This window comes from Carassius gibelio, chromosome B13 (assembly GCF_023724105.1).
Source record: "Carassius gibelio isolate Cgi1373 ecotype wild population from Czech Republic chromosome B13, carGib1.2-hapl.c, whole genome shotgun sequence".
Lineage (NCBI taxonomy): Eukaryota > Metazoa > Chordata > Actinopteri > Cypriniformes > Cyprinidae > Carassius > Carassius gibelio.
Window position 1 is genome coordinate 19,945,636 of NC_068408.1, and position 19,745 is coordinate 19,965,380.

At 37.1% G+C, this 19,745-nt stretch overlaps 1 protein-coding gene across 3 annotated transcripts in view; it reads right to left on the reverse strand.

Annotated features, from left to right (window-relative positions):
• Positions 1-19,745, reverse strand: part of LOC127969921 (methylcytosine dioxygenase tet3-A) — a 48,588-nt gene that overhangs the window by 4,925 nt on the left and 23,918 nt on the right. For 2 of the 3 annotated variants that reach the window (XM_052572084.1, XM_052572083.1), the window contains exons 3-10: positions 5,704-7,810; positions 5,525-5,615; positions 3,947-4,040; positions 3,644-3,852; positions 2,016-2,166; positions 1,299-1,388; positions 988-1,125; positions 574-886 (exon numbers count right to left, since the gene is read on the reverse strand). In XM_052572084.1, coding sequence (XP_052428044.1) covers positions 574-886; positions 988-1,125; positions 1,299-1,388; positions 2,016-2,166; positions 3,644-3,852; positions 3,947-4,040; positions 5,525-5,615; positions 5,704-7,810 — 3,193 coding nt within the window. Of the gene's footprint in view, positions 1-573; positions 887-987; positions 1,126-1,298; positions 1,389-2,015; positions 2,167-3,643; positions 3,853-3,946; positions 4,041-5,524; positions 5,616-5,703; positions 7,811-11,819; positions 12,072-19,745 lie in introns of those variants that run through there. The other variant, XM_052572085.1, reaches the window with a different exon arrangement.

A 19,745-nucleotide genomic window follows, 5' to 3' on the forward strand; every position in this document is an offset into this window, starting at 1 on the left:
ATTGCAGATAACAGAAAGGTGATTGTTACTGTTGTTACTGGAGCTTCCTGGCTCACACTTTGAGACAACCTGCTTCAGAGGTCACCATAAGGGTATGTTTCCATGACAACAATGTATGGAAAACTGAAAAGTTTTTTCTTTGCATTTTATAAAAGTTTTGCGGCCAGTAGTAGGTCACTTTGCTAAGAAACAATACATGCCTGCACACATCCGCATTCCTATCGAGGATGCACATCGCCGTTTTCTCAAATTAATTTTTGCTGTTTACACAGAGAAGGAACTGTATTGTTTTTAAAAACTTGCACCTTGATACCCTTTATCAAAAGTTTGCATTTTCAGGTTTATTGTGTAAACAGATGGCCAAAATCCATTAGAAATGTTCTGTTTTAGTTGAAAATGGTGAAGTGTATATGCCCCCTAAACCAGGGGTTTTAAAACTGTTTCTGGAGCCTCAACAACACTAAACATTTTCAGTGTTCCTCCACCTCCACACCAAAAACCCTGCCTGAACACAACTTGTACACATCAAGAAAATGGCATGCCTCTTAAGAAGGAAGGCTGAACTGGATATACCTTTAAGATGCGCGTTCTTCACTTTCACAGGAGTGCCCTGCTTACTGCGCAGGCCGCTTAGTTTCTCAGCATGGGATCTTTTAGCCTCCATCCTCCTCTTGCGTGCTGATTTGACGGGCTCGGCCAACATCCTCACTTCTCTTGGGAAAGCCGAGAGGACTTGCAGTGCCCCAGATTTTATTTTGGCCCACTGGCCCTCAGCATGGCCAAACTCATCCGTGTCAGAGATCTTGTAGAGCGGCAGGACGTGCAGCTGCTCGTCCTCTGGAATGTTCCGCACTGCACGGTTATCCTCCCTGGTTAAAGTGCATACCTGCAGTTCACATGAGGCAAGTGCACATCTCATTCATCTCAGATGTCAGAAAGGAAAAAAGAACGCATTAGAAGGACATTGACAGTGGACTTGAGACTCACCACAGTGCTTCCATTGGTCATGTTATGTGTGTCTTTGTGGGCATGAGCGCAGAAGTCCACACATGCAGTCACACCAGAGAACGGCCGACCTTCGGCCCTGCCAAGCCGACAGGCCTGCCCCTGCTGCTCCTGCTCCACCTGACATGTTACAGATCGTTACTATACTTTCTTTACAAATGTACACAGAGCTTAGTTTGCTATAGAAATATCAATAAAACCATGAAATCAACTAACTTGTCAAACATTTTTACTGTTGGGCTCTGCTTAAGAGCAGGTTTAACATTGTGACATTTTGATTGTGTCATTCCTACCTGGTTCTGAAAGGACACAGGAGCAAGTTTCTCGTACACGGGGGCCAACTCTGATGCCAGATTCTGCAAGTTTTTCTCCAACTTCTCTTCCTAACCACAAAATCAAACATCATTGTTGTTTGGAAGATGAAAAAATAATGACCATAAAGCATAAATACTCTACCTTTCAAAAAAAAAATGGGGTTGGTATGATTACATCTTTTTTTTTTATGGTTTTGAATAACAATTTACGCTTAGCATGGATGCTGCAAGGATTTACTTGATTTCAAAAATACAGTAAAAACAGTAATGGAGTGAAATGTTATTACATAATTTAATTAGCTTGTATGAAGAATAGGCAGCAGAGTATACAATCTACCGTACTTTACACAGCATTGTTCCACCACTGTAAATCACACTTGAATTGGCTGAAAGTGTATAATAATGAGGACAATTTACAATGTGTTTGCATTGCAATGAATGATAATGACTCAGTACTCAATGGTACAGTGCTAGAGGGCTACAGGTTAAACTGGCTCAGGTACACGAGGTAAACAAGGTAATTCAGGTTAGTTCACACAGGATACTCTTATCAGAGTTGCACATCTCATTTAAAGCCACTATGGCTTGTTGGCAGGATTTTGAAAACCAGCATGTAATTCTTTCATAACAGAGCATTTCTTCACACATTTCTAGTGGACTGAGAATGTATTTCCTATGAGCCCATCTAGTGCTCACCTCCTCGGGACAGTCTCCCTGCAGTCTGAACTTTCGGGGTGTTTTGCTGCGGGCAAACTTGCAGCCATTGAAGTACATACTCCAGGAGCAACCAAAGGAGAAAGAGGCACCGCAGGTCTCTGGATCCAAACCCTGACATGCACAAGTGCGACTAACAAGAGAGAAGAAGAAGGTAAGGTAAGTTACAGTGCTTTAATATAATATAATATAATATAATATAAAACTTGGTGCTGGTGCTTTAACATGTGTGGAAAATATGGATTATATATTATGCATTAAAATTATTAATGCATTTAACGCACCCAAAAGGGGCCGACAACTGTATTGCATCTTGAATTGTATTGCATGACAGAGATGATGCAGGGCAATGACTCACTGTGTGATCAAGCCCATCTAGTTATATGCCCCCTAAAATTCAAGGATATGAGGGCAAAAAATGCCTGTATAGGTTTTTGTCTTATATTTATATTATATGATATAGTTTAGCAAAATCACATGAGCAAGTTTTTTTGCTTGCCAAATATGTTTATGATTGAAAATGTGAAACTGATTTTATACAGTAGTTCAATAAACAATAAGTCAAAACCCTTAAAGTTTAGATACAGTATTGTCTATTATTTCAGTATTGTTCAGTATTATCAATTTGCAAATGAAAATAGTTCAAACTAAACCGCAGCAGAACATTTGTGCATCTCCGAGCAACAGAGTGGTCTTCTGTTACTTAATAAACCGCATTTTTAAAGCTCATTTTTACAAATTTACTAACATTATTTCTGCAGTGCTGAATCTTTCTAGAGCTACGTTTTTTAATGTTTATGTTTTTTATCATCTAATGCAATAATGAGTTTAAATGATCATTTGGGTGGACTAATTGTTTTTCCACAAATTAATGAACATTCATAACAGAAATAAAGTTTTCCATTAAGGAGCGGTATTTGATCCTGGAAGTGATTTCCTGGGGCATAATCTTACCTTTGTAAGGCTAATTTTGTAATAATAAACTTATTTAAATATATTTGTTGTCTTTTTATTTTAAATATGTAAATTTAATGATTTAATTAAATCAATCAGAATCTGTTGCCAAAAATCAACATCAATAATAAATTAGTTTATTACTATTTAATGTTTTAGAAAATCATGATTTCACTTAGTTTATGGTGAGAGAAATTAAATAATAATTAAAAAAATAATCTAAATGTCTTTGATTGGCCATCACATGCACATGCTCAATAGACATGTGGGGTTTTATTTATAATGCTCAACACACATTGTTGATAGTAGTCAATACTCGTGTTCACATTTCACATTGTATTAGTTAAATCATGCAGTTTAGTTAAATTATTTTAGTTCAGTTTTTGTGTCCTCGTGTCTCGAATTTTGGTGTTCATTTTGGTGACATTTTGGCCCCAAGATAATTTCCGACCCTGCTTTTGACTAATCCAGCCTGGTCTTTTCAGCAGTGAACGTACACTTACAAAATGATGGTGTGAAGGAGTTTCAAGAAAAGTACTCATGCTTCACAAACACTTCATCAAGAACAACCTCCAAATGTTCTTTTGTATTTGTGTGAGGGAGTTAGTACGTGAATCATTCCCACACACTCTGTCCGTATGTCACTTGTGACTCACTCCTCATTGAGGGCACAGCGGCGGCTAGTGGGCGAGCCATATTTGCAGAGAGTCTGTGTGAGCTCCTGGTACAGCCTGTCAGCCATACTGCGTGGGATCCCCTCCCAGGCCAGGATGAGAATGACTACCACTGCGTTCTGACAGCAGTGACCAGCACGCGGCCGCACAAGGCACAACAACTTCTCTTCCTCACTTCTTCGCCGTATGATCTGCAGGATTGAACACATGTGCACAGAGTATATGAAGGAGCAGATGTTCTGAAGCTCTTAGCAGACTGCTATTTTTTTTCCTTAGATCACTCACCCACTTGGCGATTGGGCAACCTTGTGAGCTCCGCCCTTCTTTGCCTGTATACACCACAACCTCCACACGGACTGCGTTGCCTTTCTCGCCATATCTGTGATGAAAAAAGTTCAATATTTTTTTTTTATACCAAGGACCCACAAATATGACGATCCCTTTGCAACAGACCTCCGTTCATAAAATATAAAGGTACATATATGTTTATATAAAAAGACACAATTAAACTGTGTAAGAAGTTTTTATGTTATATTACATAGGTATACTGTTTCTAAAATAACTGGCTTTTAAACTGTCACTGTATTGAAGCCAAATGAGCCATTATTCCCACCCACTTTTACACAAATTTCAGATGTATAAATCTGAATAGACCCCCCCTTTTTTTCTAACTATATTAAGATTTGTGTTTCTTACTGTTAAGTATAAATGTAATGAAGAACAGATCCATCATGATTCAATATGCAAATATATGCAAAAATCAACGGCAATCAGAATTTAGTATGTAAATATCATGACAACATCATCATCATCATCAGGTGCATTTTGAATGGTGGGCATTTCAACAATGCAACCCTAATAGGATTTTCTAACTTTAATCTTGCAATTAAAAAAACAGACTGAAATTATCCAAAAAACAAACAAATGTTTAAATGGAATCTGTATATTATATTATATTATATTATATTATATTATATTATATTATATTATATTATATTATATTATATTATATTATATTATATTATATTATATTATATTATATTATATTATATTATATTATATTATATTATTAAGCATATTAATTGCAAGTGTAATATTTAGGGTTAGGGGTCTGAAACAAACTCTAACCTGAAGGTTTGAGAAATATCAAAATAATGCTCTTTGCAAACATGGTACGTGTAATACTTTTGATTGTGCGACTCAAGGGAAATAGTATCATCACAGCATAACTCTGTCATATCTACCGCAGCTCAGTAGTAACCTCTGTGGTAAGAATCACTCTAAGGGCCCCTTAAACCCAGTTATAGGCTTCCTGTTTCAGCTTTTGGAGAGCATGAAAGTGTGTTTCTGCTGAAACACAACTGTGGTTGCTACTCTGAATGCAGTTAAGTATATAGCTAAATGTATACTTCTCTGTCAATGTAAAAAGAATATAGCACAGCAGGGCTCCACTTCAAGTATTTGATTGCCAAACCCAGTTTTTAAGTATGCAATGTTAGCTACATGCACCCAGATAATCAGTTATTAATTCAACTGATACATCAACATTATTATTGCAAATTTTTTCAGAATTATTTTTTATTTTATTTCTGCATTTATTGAGAAAGGATAGCACAGACAGACAGAAACATTTATTATTATTTTGTATTATTTATTTTATTAAATATATTTATTTTATTATATTTTATATATTTTTTATTTTACAATTTCAAAAAAAATATGAAACAATAACTGTAACTTAAATAAATACATGTAATTTTTTTAATTATCCATTCAAATTAATAAAAAGGTGTATACTTTTGTGTAGGAGTGAGAGAAAACATTATTGCATGTAAACATAGCAACCACAGAAATCCACTTTACCTGTTCTCCATCATCTCTCTCACGGCTGCTACATTCGGGCCAGATCCAAGGTGAGTGTAGTACGGACCCTCCTCTTTCTCAATCACGTGTTCTGTAGACGGAAATTGTGTTCACAGATGAACTGTAAGGAGATCGAGCCAACTTTTAATTTCAAGTTATGATATGATAATATGACTTACCCACACAGTCACAGGAGGGCAGCTCAGTGATTTGTTTAGAGGGGGTGTTGAGGAGATTCTTGGTCGGTGTGTCCAAGAACCTCATCGGAGACTCTAAAAAGCTGTTGATCGTGTGCTTGGTAGGAGTCTGTTCTCCAGGGTTCACAACGTCCCCGCTTTCTAAATGTACACTGGATGTGGACAACACAGTAACACCTCCAGACGTCTCCACTTTGTAAAATCCATTTTGATTCGTGTGCAAGTGTTGATGATCATTAAAGCCATTGGCTTTATGGTACATCCCTGGGCTCTGCGGCAAGTCTTTACAGGGTTCACTGGCCATGGTTTGCTGAGGTTGTTGTTTAGCACCATGATTTAGCACATCGTAGGTTTTCGATACCTGAGAAATCATTTGTTGTTCACATTCATGCCTCGGCCACTGGCTAGCACCTAGATGGTCATTCGTATGATTGTGAAAGAGTCCGTTTGGTTGCGGTAAAGAATGACCTTGAGCTCCTTGCTCGTATTTAAAGTGAAAGCCATTCTGCTTACCAGAACCTAAGATCGTTTCAATGTGCTCTTTCTTCAGAGAGTTGCTGTAGTATAAGAGCTGCCTGTTCTCATGATGGGCCTCCGCTATGTACTTTTTCAGGTCTATCTGTGCTTGGGGAAGATATGGACTCCTCTTGTGCTGGAACCTCATCTTTTGTTGCAAAATGGCTTTCTGAATGGCGGCCTTGAGTGGGGTTTTCCTGTTGGGCGTCTTCTTGGCCAATGGAGTCCTACAATGGTTACCCTCGATCTCAGCAGCTTTCTTCTTAGACACCCTGGGTTTTGATGGCGTCGCTTTAGGTTTCCTTTGCTTTTTCAAGTGCTGCCCTGAATAATTATGATTGTATTTCCTGGTCTGAGTTGGCATACCTTTTGGCGGACTGTTTTCCGAGAGTTGCATCTGCCGGGATTCGATCATGAACGCAAGCTGCACCAACTGAGCCGCGACTTCCTCCTCGTCCCTCTTTCTCGAGATCTGAGTGGCTTCTCCATGCTTATACTTCTTCAAAGTGCCTTCTAACCTATCAGGTTTACAAAGTGCTTGGCCGTTTCTGCGGTTCTCCGCGGTATACGATAGCTTTTCACATTCTGAGCTGGCCACCAGAAGATCCTTCAAGGAAAGTTTTCTGGAGGTAGACGCACACTGCTGATTTTGACTTTGGGTGAAGTTGGCTGGCCTCTTCAGAGGGTTACAGATGACAGAAGTCTGTTGCAATGATGAACTGATTACAGAGACCTTGTTAGAGAAAACATCTGAAACTGGTTTAGCCTCTCGAAGAGGTATGTGGTTGCTTGAAGTGGAGCACATAGACGTTTCTCGCTGAGCGTCCTGATTCTGGTTTTCTGTTTCAAAGGGCACTGTTTGTGGGGTAGCTGCCAGTTGGGTCAAGGCCTCAATAGCTATAGCCTGATCAACACTAATATTCCTATGCTGGAACAGAGACTGGACACTAGGTAAAGATAGTGCAATTTTATCATTCTGAGGAGGTTCTTCTGGACTTTCTTCTTGATTTAACTGACACTGATATGGTTCTTCTTTCGGCTCAGTTTTTAAACAGGCACGAGGCCCGTAAAGCCTCTCCTCCAGACTTTTTCTGTCCGTACTGGAGAAGCAGACCACAGCTGCTAGGGTAGATAAAGCATCTTGGTAGCACCCGTTAGTTTCTAAGTGCTTTGAGAGTGGGTCATCAATCTCAACCCATTGCTCCTCCAGTTTGATCTTCTTCAGAGGAAACGTTTGTTCTTGAACGGACTCGGATTCATGACTCTTCTTAAACATGGGTCTATGGAAAGTGGCACGTGGCTCAGTGGGATCCACATGTCTGTCAGTGTTTGGTTCGATGTGTTCAGCACCATTATGAGAGGTTAGAGAACTGTTGTGAGGGAGTAGTACATCAGTGGTCCCAGGCTCCTTTCCAGGAGGGGTTGGTAACAAGCCATGCTGGAGAGGCGTGGGAACATCAGGTGGAACATTGTGTGTTAAGGATATGTAATGCGCCTCTTCCTCTGGTGTCGCACAGGTCTCCTCCATCTGCTCTGAGCTTGTGCCATTTACTGAGTTTGCCTCTGACTCAACCTGCAGTGGAAAAATATAGAGATGCTTCAGCAAGTTTTGGCTGTGGTGTGAAGCAGGACATACTGCAATTGGTCATCCCAACTTATGACAGCTGGTGCCACAGTGGATCATGGCACAGAACTTGGGGTGATTAAGCAATACACAAAAACACTTTTTCTGTGTTATGTGAGTTACTCACTAGTCTATAGCTTGTATTAGCAAATGAATAACTGATCAACACTAATATGCCTTTCTTTAATATTCATAATATGGCGATTAATTAATTCACAGTAAAAACAACATTTGTTGAGGAATGTAGGTAGTTCAGCAAGCTTGATTGCGTTATTTGTTTAATGATTTTAAGTTGATATAACAAAATGTCATTAATGAGAGAGTGCAAAAGTCCATCTTCCAAATCATGCCCTTACTTTACCCAGTTATACTTTGATAAGTTGAAAGTTGAAACCTGTCATCTCAAATCTAAACCAAAGAGAAAAGTAGAGTGAAGCTGAAAAGTTTGATGTACATGGATGATTCAAAAATGCAAACACAATATGTATGTACTTTTATTTTTTAATCATTTAAGAGACAAAACGTACAGTGCAGCTTTAATTGCAAGGCAATTAAGTTCATTTTTCATCCTAAAAATATACATTCAGACACTTTTTTAGGAATTGGAGCCATGAACGTAACTGTGTTGCCAGCACTTTGTGTTACTGCTTCAGCTACAGGAATGCTGCACATGCAGTTACACAAACATGTGCATTTATTAAAACAATAAAAATCAATCTGCATGTGATTATTAAGATACAATTAATCATACTGCACTGTGTTAAAATGATAGCCACAAAGCCACAATATACCACAATGTGAACATAATTAGTAACACTCATTATAGCATCATAATAGTTTTTCCGCACCAGAAAAGAAAAAGGAGGCAATGAAAAAAAATAAATGCATGTGAGAGCCTTCACAGCATGCCTGCCTTACTGTCATCTAAGTACCTCTCATAAAACACAGTTTTTACTACCTGTGTAAAGCAGTGTGCATAAGAAGATTAAATACTTGCAGGAGTCAGTCAGTCATTGTGTGAGAAACTGTGGTTTCACGTTTTTTTTTATATTTATAAGCAAGTGAAATGTGTCTCTTAGTGCAGTGTGTAAATAAATTCAGAAGCACCAACAATGCAGTATTGAGGGAAACTCCTTCATGTATCATTAACACTTATGCCAGTAGAAGGCTGATGCAACAGAGGGGTCGAAACAAAAGTGAGGCAATAACCTGGCAGCCGCTGCAACTGTTATTACTGGGGGGAATAGGAAGAGAATAGTAATCGGCTCTTCTGATGTTCCCATTCAGTAGCGAAACAAAAACTACTTTCAAAAACAAAGTGGTCTGGACAGGGATCTAATGGGAGGCCTTTTTAAATGTTCAGATCTTTTGCTTCCTGCAATACAGATGTCCAAACTTGTGCTGAGCATGGGGTTTAATTCAGTAGTGATGAAATGTGATGAACACTATGAAAACACAAGGAAGATGAGACTCTGTAGAAATGAAGGTTGCAAGTTAGAGGTAGTTTGTTTGTGCAAATTCTGGGTAAACTTGCAACATAAATCCAAAGCTGTTGTTTTTCAGGAAAAACAGCACTGATAGACCTGAGCTCTTGAGTTTACACTGTCATTTTCTAAGAAAAGCTTGCAGTTAAAACAAACTTTTGTAGATGGGTGAAACAGAGAGTAAAGTGCTTACAACACACAGTTACATATTTCATACATGGACACTAGCTGAGTATCTAAAGAGGTGGAGCACTTATTCCATCTAGTTAAACGTAAATACTGTGACAGCTTTTTGCCTTGTTTACTGGACAATGTAATATAAAAAGTGTAATAATGTGCCACGGAGAGCTATATGAACATGTAATAAACTTGGTAAAATATAAAATTGCATTATTAAAGCAATCTGCCACTTGAGAGGCTGTGTGTGACGGTGACTTTTATCATGGGTACAGATGTTAAAATCCTGTAAAATCACTAATTAATTTTGGCAAGAATAGCAATATGATAAAACAGTTTGATGTCCAATAAACAGTTCAAATGACTTTTTAATATTTTTATTCAAATTCAAAGACAACATTAATTGAAATCCTATTTGTTTACTAAATTTATGTCATAGAACTTATAGTAAATAATTCATGCATGATTAATTTTCTTTCTTTTTTTTTGGGACCTTTTTTTTACTTTAAATCAGTATGTCATAAACCGATCACCAAAATGTATCCTAACCATAGATTTTTTTTAAATTATATACATTTAGAAACATAATAAACCATTTTTCCGTCAAGTAAAATTGTTAATGAACCTGATTATTTATGGTTGCCATACAAAACACAGAAACTTGGCACATAAATTCAGATTATGTGGTCCCAGCTGCAATTTACAATATCTTTAAACAAGCCTCAATCAGAATTTAGAATTAGAACTGTATGTTTAATAATGAGCCATTTTAATTCGATTTTTGACTATTGTCTATTTAAATGTTATGAAAAACTGACATTTTTAAGGCTACCTGACCAAACATTTTTAACAGTGTAAATGTTTAGTTTATTAAGTTTAAATAGTTATAATTAAGTTTATTATCAATAATTGTTTACCAATAAGTGTGCACTATAGATCATGTTAAAATCTGAAGAATTCAGCAAAAAAAATAAATAAATAAGAAACTCCACAGATTGAGCAGATTGTCTGCGTCTGATTATAAGCAGACCTAAAACAACCAACTGCTCGAATTACAGTATCATGGTAACAGTGTCCAAAACTTTTCTGTTTATAAATAAACAGAGAAAGTGTATAAAGAAAGTAAACAAATCTCCACAGACAGCTGCACACTTCTCTGAAATTCATATGGCTCAAAAACAACTGTACACAACAACGTCCTAACACACACACACACACACACACAGTAGAAAATGTGCTTTTTATTGAAAACATCACTAGACGTTAAGAGAGACGGTTTGCTCATTCTCTGCACGTCAAGCGTTGATCTTTCACAGCAGTGCCTCCACCGCTTTGTTCTTGATTTGTTGTGTCTGAAGCTTTGAAAACTGAAAAAAGTCACACTTGACTCTGTCGTCTCTTCATTGTAGTAAAAACTCCCCTAGACACACACACACACACACACACACACCCCCCTAGCAACAGCGCACGTACTGCCAGGATCCTGAGAAGCCTCCCTCAGGAAGTGTTACCAGGGAAAGTCAGAGCAGAAGGGGAGTATCAAACCCAAACCGAGGGTGAGAAGGAGAGACCTGACACCCAAGAGCTTCCACGCCACACGCTCATTCAAAAACACAGCTATGAGAGAATAACACGGAGGGAAGCCGCAAAATAGCATCTTTTATCACGGCTTTAGAATTAAGCAGGTTCTCTGAGAAGTCAACCATCATCCCCAAAACTCAAACGTGCATCTTTATGCCAAGTTACTCGGTAACTAAACCCCTCCTGAACACATCAAAGCCAGTAATTTTGCTCAAACTGCTTTGCCTGCACACTTTCACAAACCCTCGCTGGTATGCAAAGTCTAAAAACACACGCTTCCTTCCTGGAGCACGTGTGTAGTTTCTCTGAAGTTTTGAGGTTTTTTTTCATTCATACGAAGCTGCGTTTCTGTTTCTGAACTTCTGTACTGAAAAAAAAAACCCCACTCACAGCGCAGGTGAACACACACTCGCAGCTGCCCCTTCAGCCAAGCTAAACTCTTAGACACTGATTTGAGACGCTGCATCAAAAGAAACAGAGAGCACAAAATGTTCTGAACTTGAGAGAAACGTGGGAGTCTGTTACCTTAAAACCTTGCTTTTTTTCCCTGCGGTTTGGAAATATCCTTGCACCCTACCAAAACATGAGCCGAGGCACATTACTGATGATGCAGCAATGACAACAAGAGCATAAACACACACAACGCTCCCAGCGTACACACACTCTCCCAGGAGCATCTGTTTGAGACAATAGCCATTAAAAGTCTGGAAGTGTACCTTCTCATTCCTCAGAGGCAGACCCTCAATTTTGGGCAGCATAATCCTAAAAGGTAGCCATCTTGCCTCCCTCGGCTTCAGAAGAATAAGTGGCTGTAGTGGCAGATGCAGCGCGAGCAGCACAGGTTTGCATGATCAGTGCAGAGGAGAGAGGCTTTGTACCGCCGCTGCCGCAGACAGCTGACGCATGCCTCTCGCAGACGCAGACAGCACCCCGTCAGCCAATCGCGAAGGGACCCTAGCGGCTTGTAAATGTATCAGCCATGCCTAGACCCTCCTAAACAAAGGATCCCCTATGTGGTTTCTTACTCTACAAGTACGCACGAGGGAGAGCGTTAAGCTGCGGTCCGGACACTCACGACACCGGACTGGAGTTCAAAGCCGTCGTGGAGGGGGGGGGGGACAGGAAAAGTGGTCTTTGCAAGCGGGAGCACTATTTTTAGAAGCACACGAACGCTTTCAAGCACGTAACGAGCCATTTTAGTCTTACTATATTAATGGCGCGGTGAAATAACTAATTATAATAGAATTTCAATAATAATAATAAAAAAAAATTCTGAATAAGGAATGCATAATAATCTAATTAAAATGTAATTCTATCTTATATGTTATGTGTTTATTGTTTATTTAGATTTTAATTGTATATTAAATCTTTAAGAATCCCATATATTGACAGAAATTGTCTTTTAATTATATTATATTCTATTTACTCCATGTTTTGTATGTGTGTATATATATATATATATAGAAATAACAACATAATCAATTAAACATAATGATAAATATAATTAACCATAAAGTTAAAATAGAAAAATATTTAATACAAATGATTTCTAATTATAAACTAATTATAGAGAAAGTGGTCTTTGAAAACAAATGTGCTATTTTTAGAAGCACACAAATTAGGAGCCATTCTGGTCTTATTATATTTATGGTGCATTGTGTGAAATTACTAACAAAAATTAATTTCTAAATATTATTTAATTTAGAATTAGATTAATAACAATTAAGATAATTATGAATAATTAACATTATTTAAATATTTCTATTTATATATTTTCATTATAATAATCTTATATAGTGTCTGAAATAATAAATTAATTATTTTCTATTATGTGATAAACTCACTCTTATTATCATCACAGTTTTTAGAAGCACAGGAAAGTTCCTAAGCACAACAGTATTAATTTTTCTTATTATATTAATGGTGCATTATGTGAAAAGGAATTCCCATACGCATATCTTAAATTACAAAAAAAAAAAAAAAAGGACCTGTTACTTTATTTGTAGGATAATCACCTTTATTCTTGCTTTAAAAATGTTAAAAGAATAAACCTCAAATAAACATTTAAATACTCTAAACAAAATAATAATGTGCTTTGCTGATCTATGATGGATATTGTGTTCATAATAACAAGGAACAAAGCCGAAGTGCATGAGTATGACTAAGCGTGCTGCCACACAGCTGTTTTCATAAATGACGTCACAGCAAGGAGCGTCACGCTCTCCTTCTTCTGGGAGGATATGAGACGCTTCAGGGCAAGCAGTCGTGCTCTCGCTCTCTCCATGGAGACGCGTTTAGAGTGAATGTGACAGCGCAGCCGCAGACCCTCCGCCGCTGCACTGCAGCTGTCACACGATGTGTTCAGCCCAGTCTGCAGACACACACCAACCTCCACACACAAACGGAGGAGGTCAGATGAGGACAAGGGAACGCAACAGCTACTTTTAGCACTAGCACAGCTATTGAATACAAAGACCAGGGAGCAGGGGGATACAAATGCAACCATTATTTTCTGTATGCAACTGTATTATTTTACATAATATATATATCTTGATATATTACCTTTATATACATGTATGTGTTAGTGCACGTATTATTATAATTTATTTATTTATTTTAATGCTTTAATATATAATATATTTATGCCTCAATTAAAAACTGTAGGCAGCACATTGTTTCACTGAAAAAGACAATATGAAATTAGTTTGTATAGTAACTCAAGGTCATAAAACAGGTAGTATTTTGACTTAATGGCCGTTGTATGTTAAACTGGTCTATCTGGATGACTTAGTTTCTACCATTGTGACCCATTTTTTTTTTGCCAATTAATATAGCAATGCATCTACTTTGATCACTGCACTTTTTTTATATGAACAAAATCGATTTTTACTTTTTTATCATTAATATTCTAAAGGAATCTTGCCTATATGAAAGTCCATATGGGTCTAAACTAAGACATTTCAACTAATCCTCACTCCAGATGAAACTTTACTCCAAAGCGTAACATGCATAATAGACTGACTGTCTCTCTGTGAGCATTTGTCTAAAGCAGCCATCCATAATAAGCTTGCCTGCTGTGTCCGGTGATGGCTGAGTATTGTTGCTGTGCTTTGTGGGATAACATGTGAGGTGGCTGATGGAAATCGGTTTGAGTCGTGCAGTGAGTCAGCTGCCTTGAGACAGTTTTCTTCACGCTCGCATCAACGGACAATGGAGTTGTGGTATTCTCTTTGACAACGGACATAAAGGCTGAATCTGGTTAATATTCTGAAGACTGCTGAAAGCTAGATAATGGTACAAGTGACAGTGCATTTCACAAGTGAAACCAGTAGTCTTTGTGGGACTAATACAAATATTAATCATAGCATGTTTCAAGTCTTTTTCTTTGACAAATCATTGGCCTTAAAAAAGTATTTTTATATTTTCTTAAAGGGATAGTTCACCCAAAAAACAAAGATTCATTCACTTGCTTTCATGTCGGGTTCAAAACCTATGCAGTGACCAATGCTGTCTCTATTGATTCTATTGAATGGAAAAGAGCAACTTGGACATTCTGCTAAATTTCTTCTTTTGTGCTTCACCGAAGAAAATCAAACAGGTTTGGAATGACATAGAGGTGAGCAAATTCTGACAGAACTTTCAATTCTATTTTGGCTTAATCTTCTGTTATGCCAAATTTACACAGCAATCTTCTGAAGTGGCTTTTATTAGTCTTTCCACAGACTATTTAATGCTGCTTAGAGTTGGAATGAATGCATTTACACTGCAATTACAGCTGTGTACTTCAATATTAGAGGCTGAGGTGGGTTTGAACAGGCATGATTTAGTCTGGCTTGTATCTTTACATTGAATTTTGAGCAGGCACTGAGCAGCCTGAAATCATCCATGTAAAGATACCTTTTGGAGCAATGTAAACTTATAGAAAGTGCTTTTCTTTTCCAGTACCCAAAACTCCTCCCTTATTTGTCTTTCCTCGTGTGTGATTCATTGCCAATTGCAGAAACATGCAATATGGTGAGCTTTAAAAAGCTGCCCTCATTAGTCACAAGCAGCCCATGTATAAATCTCATGAAGTGCTGGCAAACGGCCCGGTCGAGGTGTCAACTGCTCACCAATGGCTCAAACTAATAAAATACCAGCCACAATTTAGTATGTCAGGAGATGAAAGGAGAACTTCACTTCCTTTTATCACTGTAAGGATGGAATAAACTGTGTGGAAAATGGATGGATATGGGTTAATCAACAATTGACCCTTCGCAAAGACCTAAGACCCCTAAGTTACTGTTGCTATGTCTGACAATTCATGCCGCTCTCAACGTACATATAAATTAAATTGATGAATTTAGCAGACCCTTTTATCCAAAGTGACATACATTGCATTCAGGCTAACAATTTCCTCCTATCATGTGTTCCCCGGGATTCGAACCCCCGAACCCCAACGCAATGCCCTACCACTTGGAATTTTTTTACATTTTTTTTTATTCTAACAAATGAACCCCAAACAAAGAATCACCAATAAATGGTGGCAATATGCTCTTTCAGGAAAGCGTGACTCTGTTTGGATATATCCCTAAAGTCACACACATTTAATTAACCCCAGACGGAAGGAAAAGTCAGGTTGAGCAAGAGGCGAGAATCCTAATCCCCTCCAAAAGGCACCGAGAAGCAATAAAACAATGTATTTATTGAGCAAATACAGTTCTTAACTCGATAACCCACTGGAGCCTGCTAATATGCATTTTTAATATGCAGTGTGAGAAAGTGTCTTCTCTTAACAAATTCACAGCGGTCAAGTAAAAGCTTAATTCTGGACATTAAATGAGTAAACTTGTAGCTAATGCTGCCCTCATACATCCTACACAATCAATTTTTGTATATAATGCAAAGTGTTATGCATTTCTGCATACACAAAAACAAAAGGATGCATCCAAACATCTCAGAGAAGACAGGAGGGAAGTGTGTGTGAACACAGGAAGACTAACTGGTGGTCTGCTCTGCACAGAAGGAAAAAACAGAGGGAGAGCAGACAAAGTCCATCAAGGACAATTCAACAGATGGACCTGGCTTCTGCAATTGCAAATATAACTAAAAGGCAGTTGCATGATCACCATGTTTGTGTCTGTGTCATGACTTTATTTTAAGCTACGATGATTCATATCACACACTAAAACCTGTTTAGCTCTTGGGGAAGGATTAACTTGAGTGAATAGTGTTAGAACACCTGGGACTCCTCAAAAGAAACTGAATGATTCAAACCATTGGCTTGCTCGGAGGGCTGACATTGAAATTTAAATCACTATTCAACTGTAAAGTCGTGAGGACTGCGCAGAAATTTTCCAGTACTACCATACTCCTCCATGGCAACTAATGTGGTAGTGTAAAACACTTTAAGACTTCCTATTTTCAGTGCTGACAGACATTAATCTTAGGTTTGCTTGGATGGGATGAAATATTGTGAGATGAGACGTATTAATTTATTTTGAATGCCAGAAGAACACATCATCCAAACATATCATTTGCCAAGACATGTTATTTTTAATTTGCTCAAGGAAATAAAAGACGACTTGGAAACCCTCAACTAGGAGTCACGCAATACCAGCTCTATCAAAGCGTCAAGAAAAACTTGAATTTTTGTCCTCCAGTTTTATTCAACGTACTAATTTGCATTGCAATTGGTATATTGCGTTGGTCGATATGTAAATGAGATGTTACATCTGTGATCTATAATAAGCTAATTTGCCCTGTTTAGAAAAACTGGCCCTATATCTCATAATTGCAACTGTATGCATCATAATGTGACTATATCTTAGCAACATCTTGTGATCTTGACTTCTGATTGTCGCAATGTGACTTTGTCTCACAATTTTGACTGTAATATGTCAGAATGTGATATTGATTGTAAGATAAAGTTAAGAAATAAGGTTGCATTTTTGATATTTTCTTCATTATTTGAACATTTACTATATCTCAGTCATTACATTTAGACGGTCATACATGTGATATTTAGCCACATTACATATTTAAGCAACAAGAGGAATTAAAAAGGTAATTGTGCGAAAGTTAATGTTGTCATATTGTTAAATTTTACACTGAGGTGAAAGCAGGTTTCCACCCTTACGAAAGGAAAATATATTTACCAATATATTTCTTAAAATATATTGTGATATATTGAAATATATTATTTTCCCTTTTTATTTTCAAATATTTAAAATATTTGAATAAATTTAATAATATATTGATGAGACATATATTATATAATACATTGCAAAATATACAAATGATTGCCGCTTTTAATATATTGCAATATATTGGAAAAATATAAATATATATAAGAATATATGCCTAATATATTACAATATATTTCCAATATATTGCAATATATTTTTGTTTCATAAGGGCATAAGTTATAGTGTAAGACCAATCAGATTGATAATCATTTAAAAGGCCACTTTAATCAATTGATTCATCCTAGGTAGCACCAAATGCAGCCTGCCTTTTAAAATAAATACAGAAAAGAGAAGCACTTATATTTTGTAAAATGATGTGTTCTCATATGTATATAGCCCAAATAAAATAATAATATGAAAATATGAAATATGAAAATGTATTTGGACTGTGACATGATGCATCACCTTGTGCACAGGTTGCTAATGGTGTCAGATGTTGTTCTGGGCTTGGATTTCTGTTGTTTGAGGGTGTGATGGAAGCATTACAAGGCATTGTAGACGATTAGAGATCAGAACACACTGGTCAGAGAGAGAGCTGATGCAGAGGCATTCACGCATACTGACATTTCACGATTCCTTTGCTCACTTTCTTACACTTCAGACTCCTACCAGCTGTACTTGCTTGCCTGACTCTCCAACCTACACGGGCACAGCATTACAGCCCCTGCCCACAGGCTCCAGGAAAAGCTTTTCACTGGTGATTTAACTACATGAATATAACATTAACATCATCCTACCTTTTTCTCCAAAATCTCACTTCAGGATCCATGTTACAAAACACACAGCTGTGATCACACAGTTGAACTTTATACACACCAAGCAAGCAGTAAGCACAAGGTCATTAAAAGGGCTTCAAAAAATAAAAAATAAATTATATATAATTTTTTCAACATTTTTCAAAACTCAAAATTGGCTTTTTTGAGTATATTGAATTTTTTTTATGCTACTGTTTTCTCAGTGTGCTACAACATCTTTCACAGATTTCACTATATAGTTGTAATTTGATATGTGAATTAACAGATGATGAATGGTGGGAGAAGACCAATTTACTTGATGAAATGAAAAATACGAAAAAAAAATAAAAGAATGAGGAAAATCATAAAACCTAATGAGGAAAATACGACTTTTGATTTCAAAAACGTCACCAAACAGAATTAAATAAAACAATGAAACAGAAAAAAAGGAGAGCTTTCAGATACAGTATGTTCAGGATTAAACTGACCCACAACTTAGTTTTTCTTGTTATACCAAAAGATCCCAAATGCATACCTGCAGTGTTTTCCTTGGACTGCTGAAACCCATGTTTGTTTTGGGCATCCCAAGTTGGAGTCTACTCAAGGTCCTTTCCCGTTGCCCTTTCTCATCCCATTGCTTCCTGTCTCCTCTACAACTATCAACTACACTGTAAAAGATGATGCAACGTTTAAAAACGCTCATCTTAAAGCTGCAGTCCATAACTTTTTTTGTTTAAAAATTATACAAAATAATTTTTTGAGCAAATACATAACCAGTAAGTGTTACCATCTACTTAGCCCAATTCACAATGGTAAGCTTATAATAAAGTTTTCTAATTTGAGTGGTACTGGTAGGAATTCGTGAGAAATTCGAGCATGTCATCATTACGTCACATCTGTAAACATAAAAGGATTCGTCCCACTAGCTTTTTTTGATAATCAATATGCCAGTCTATTTTACGTTTTGTTTTGTTTTTCATGATCACAAAAAACACAAAGTGTCAAAGCCAGAGGTTTTGCTGCCCAAGCTGTCGAGATGATGACTAACCTGAGACGCTGCTAAAAAATACACCCAGAATTCACATCTGAACATTTAAAAGGCTGTACAAACATAAAATATGTGTGCACCTCTGATGATGTTTTATTAGCCCATGTATTTTTAGATATGGATGTGAATGGAGGTTTGAAGGATTTAACAATAAATGTTGACAGTAACCAATCATGATACATCATGAACTGGATGCTCCCTGAAAATATCAGAGGCCAAATGGGCAGATGTTCTTGATTTAGAAGTCGATTTTATACACGTTGATATCAGCTCAGTTCTATGGTTAATCAAGTAGTGTTTGGCAAGTGCTCTGGAAAAGCAATAAAAGACTTACTCATCGTGGAAAAACAAAAAACGCACAAGAATATTAACAGGACTCGGTAGAAAAATCTAATTGCCAAAACCTCTGAATCCTCTGAAAGTCATTAACTGTTATTTATTCTTATACTGATTGAGGCAGACATTGGTCCTTAATTAGAAGCCCTGGTGATGTGAGAACGTTAAAATTTGTTTCCCACTGCGGAACTTAATGCTAATTGGTTATCTCATGCTAATCACACATGCTACTCAAGTTCCTACACATCCTATGTGAAATATTGTGCCCCCACAATTTTGATAATTTTCACAAATTAT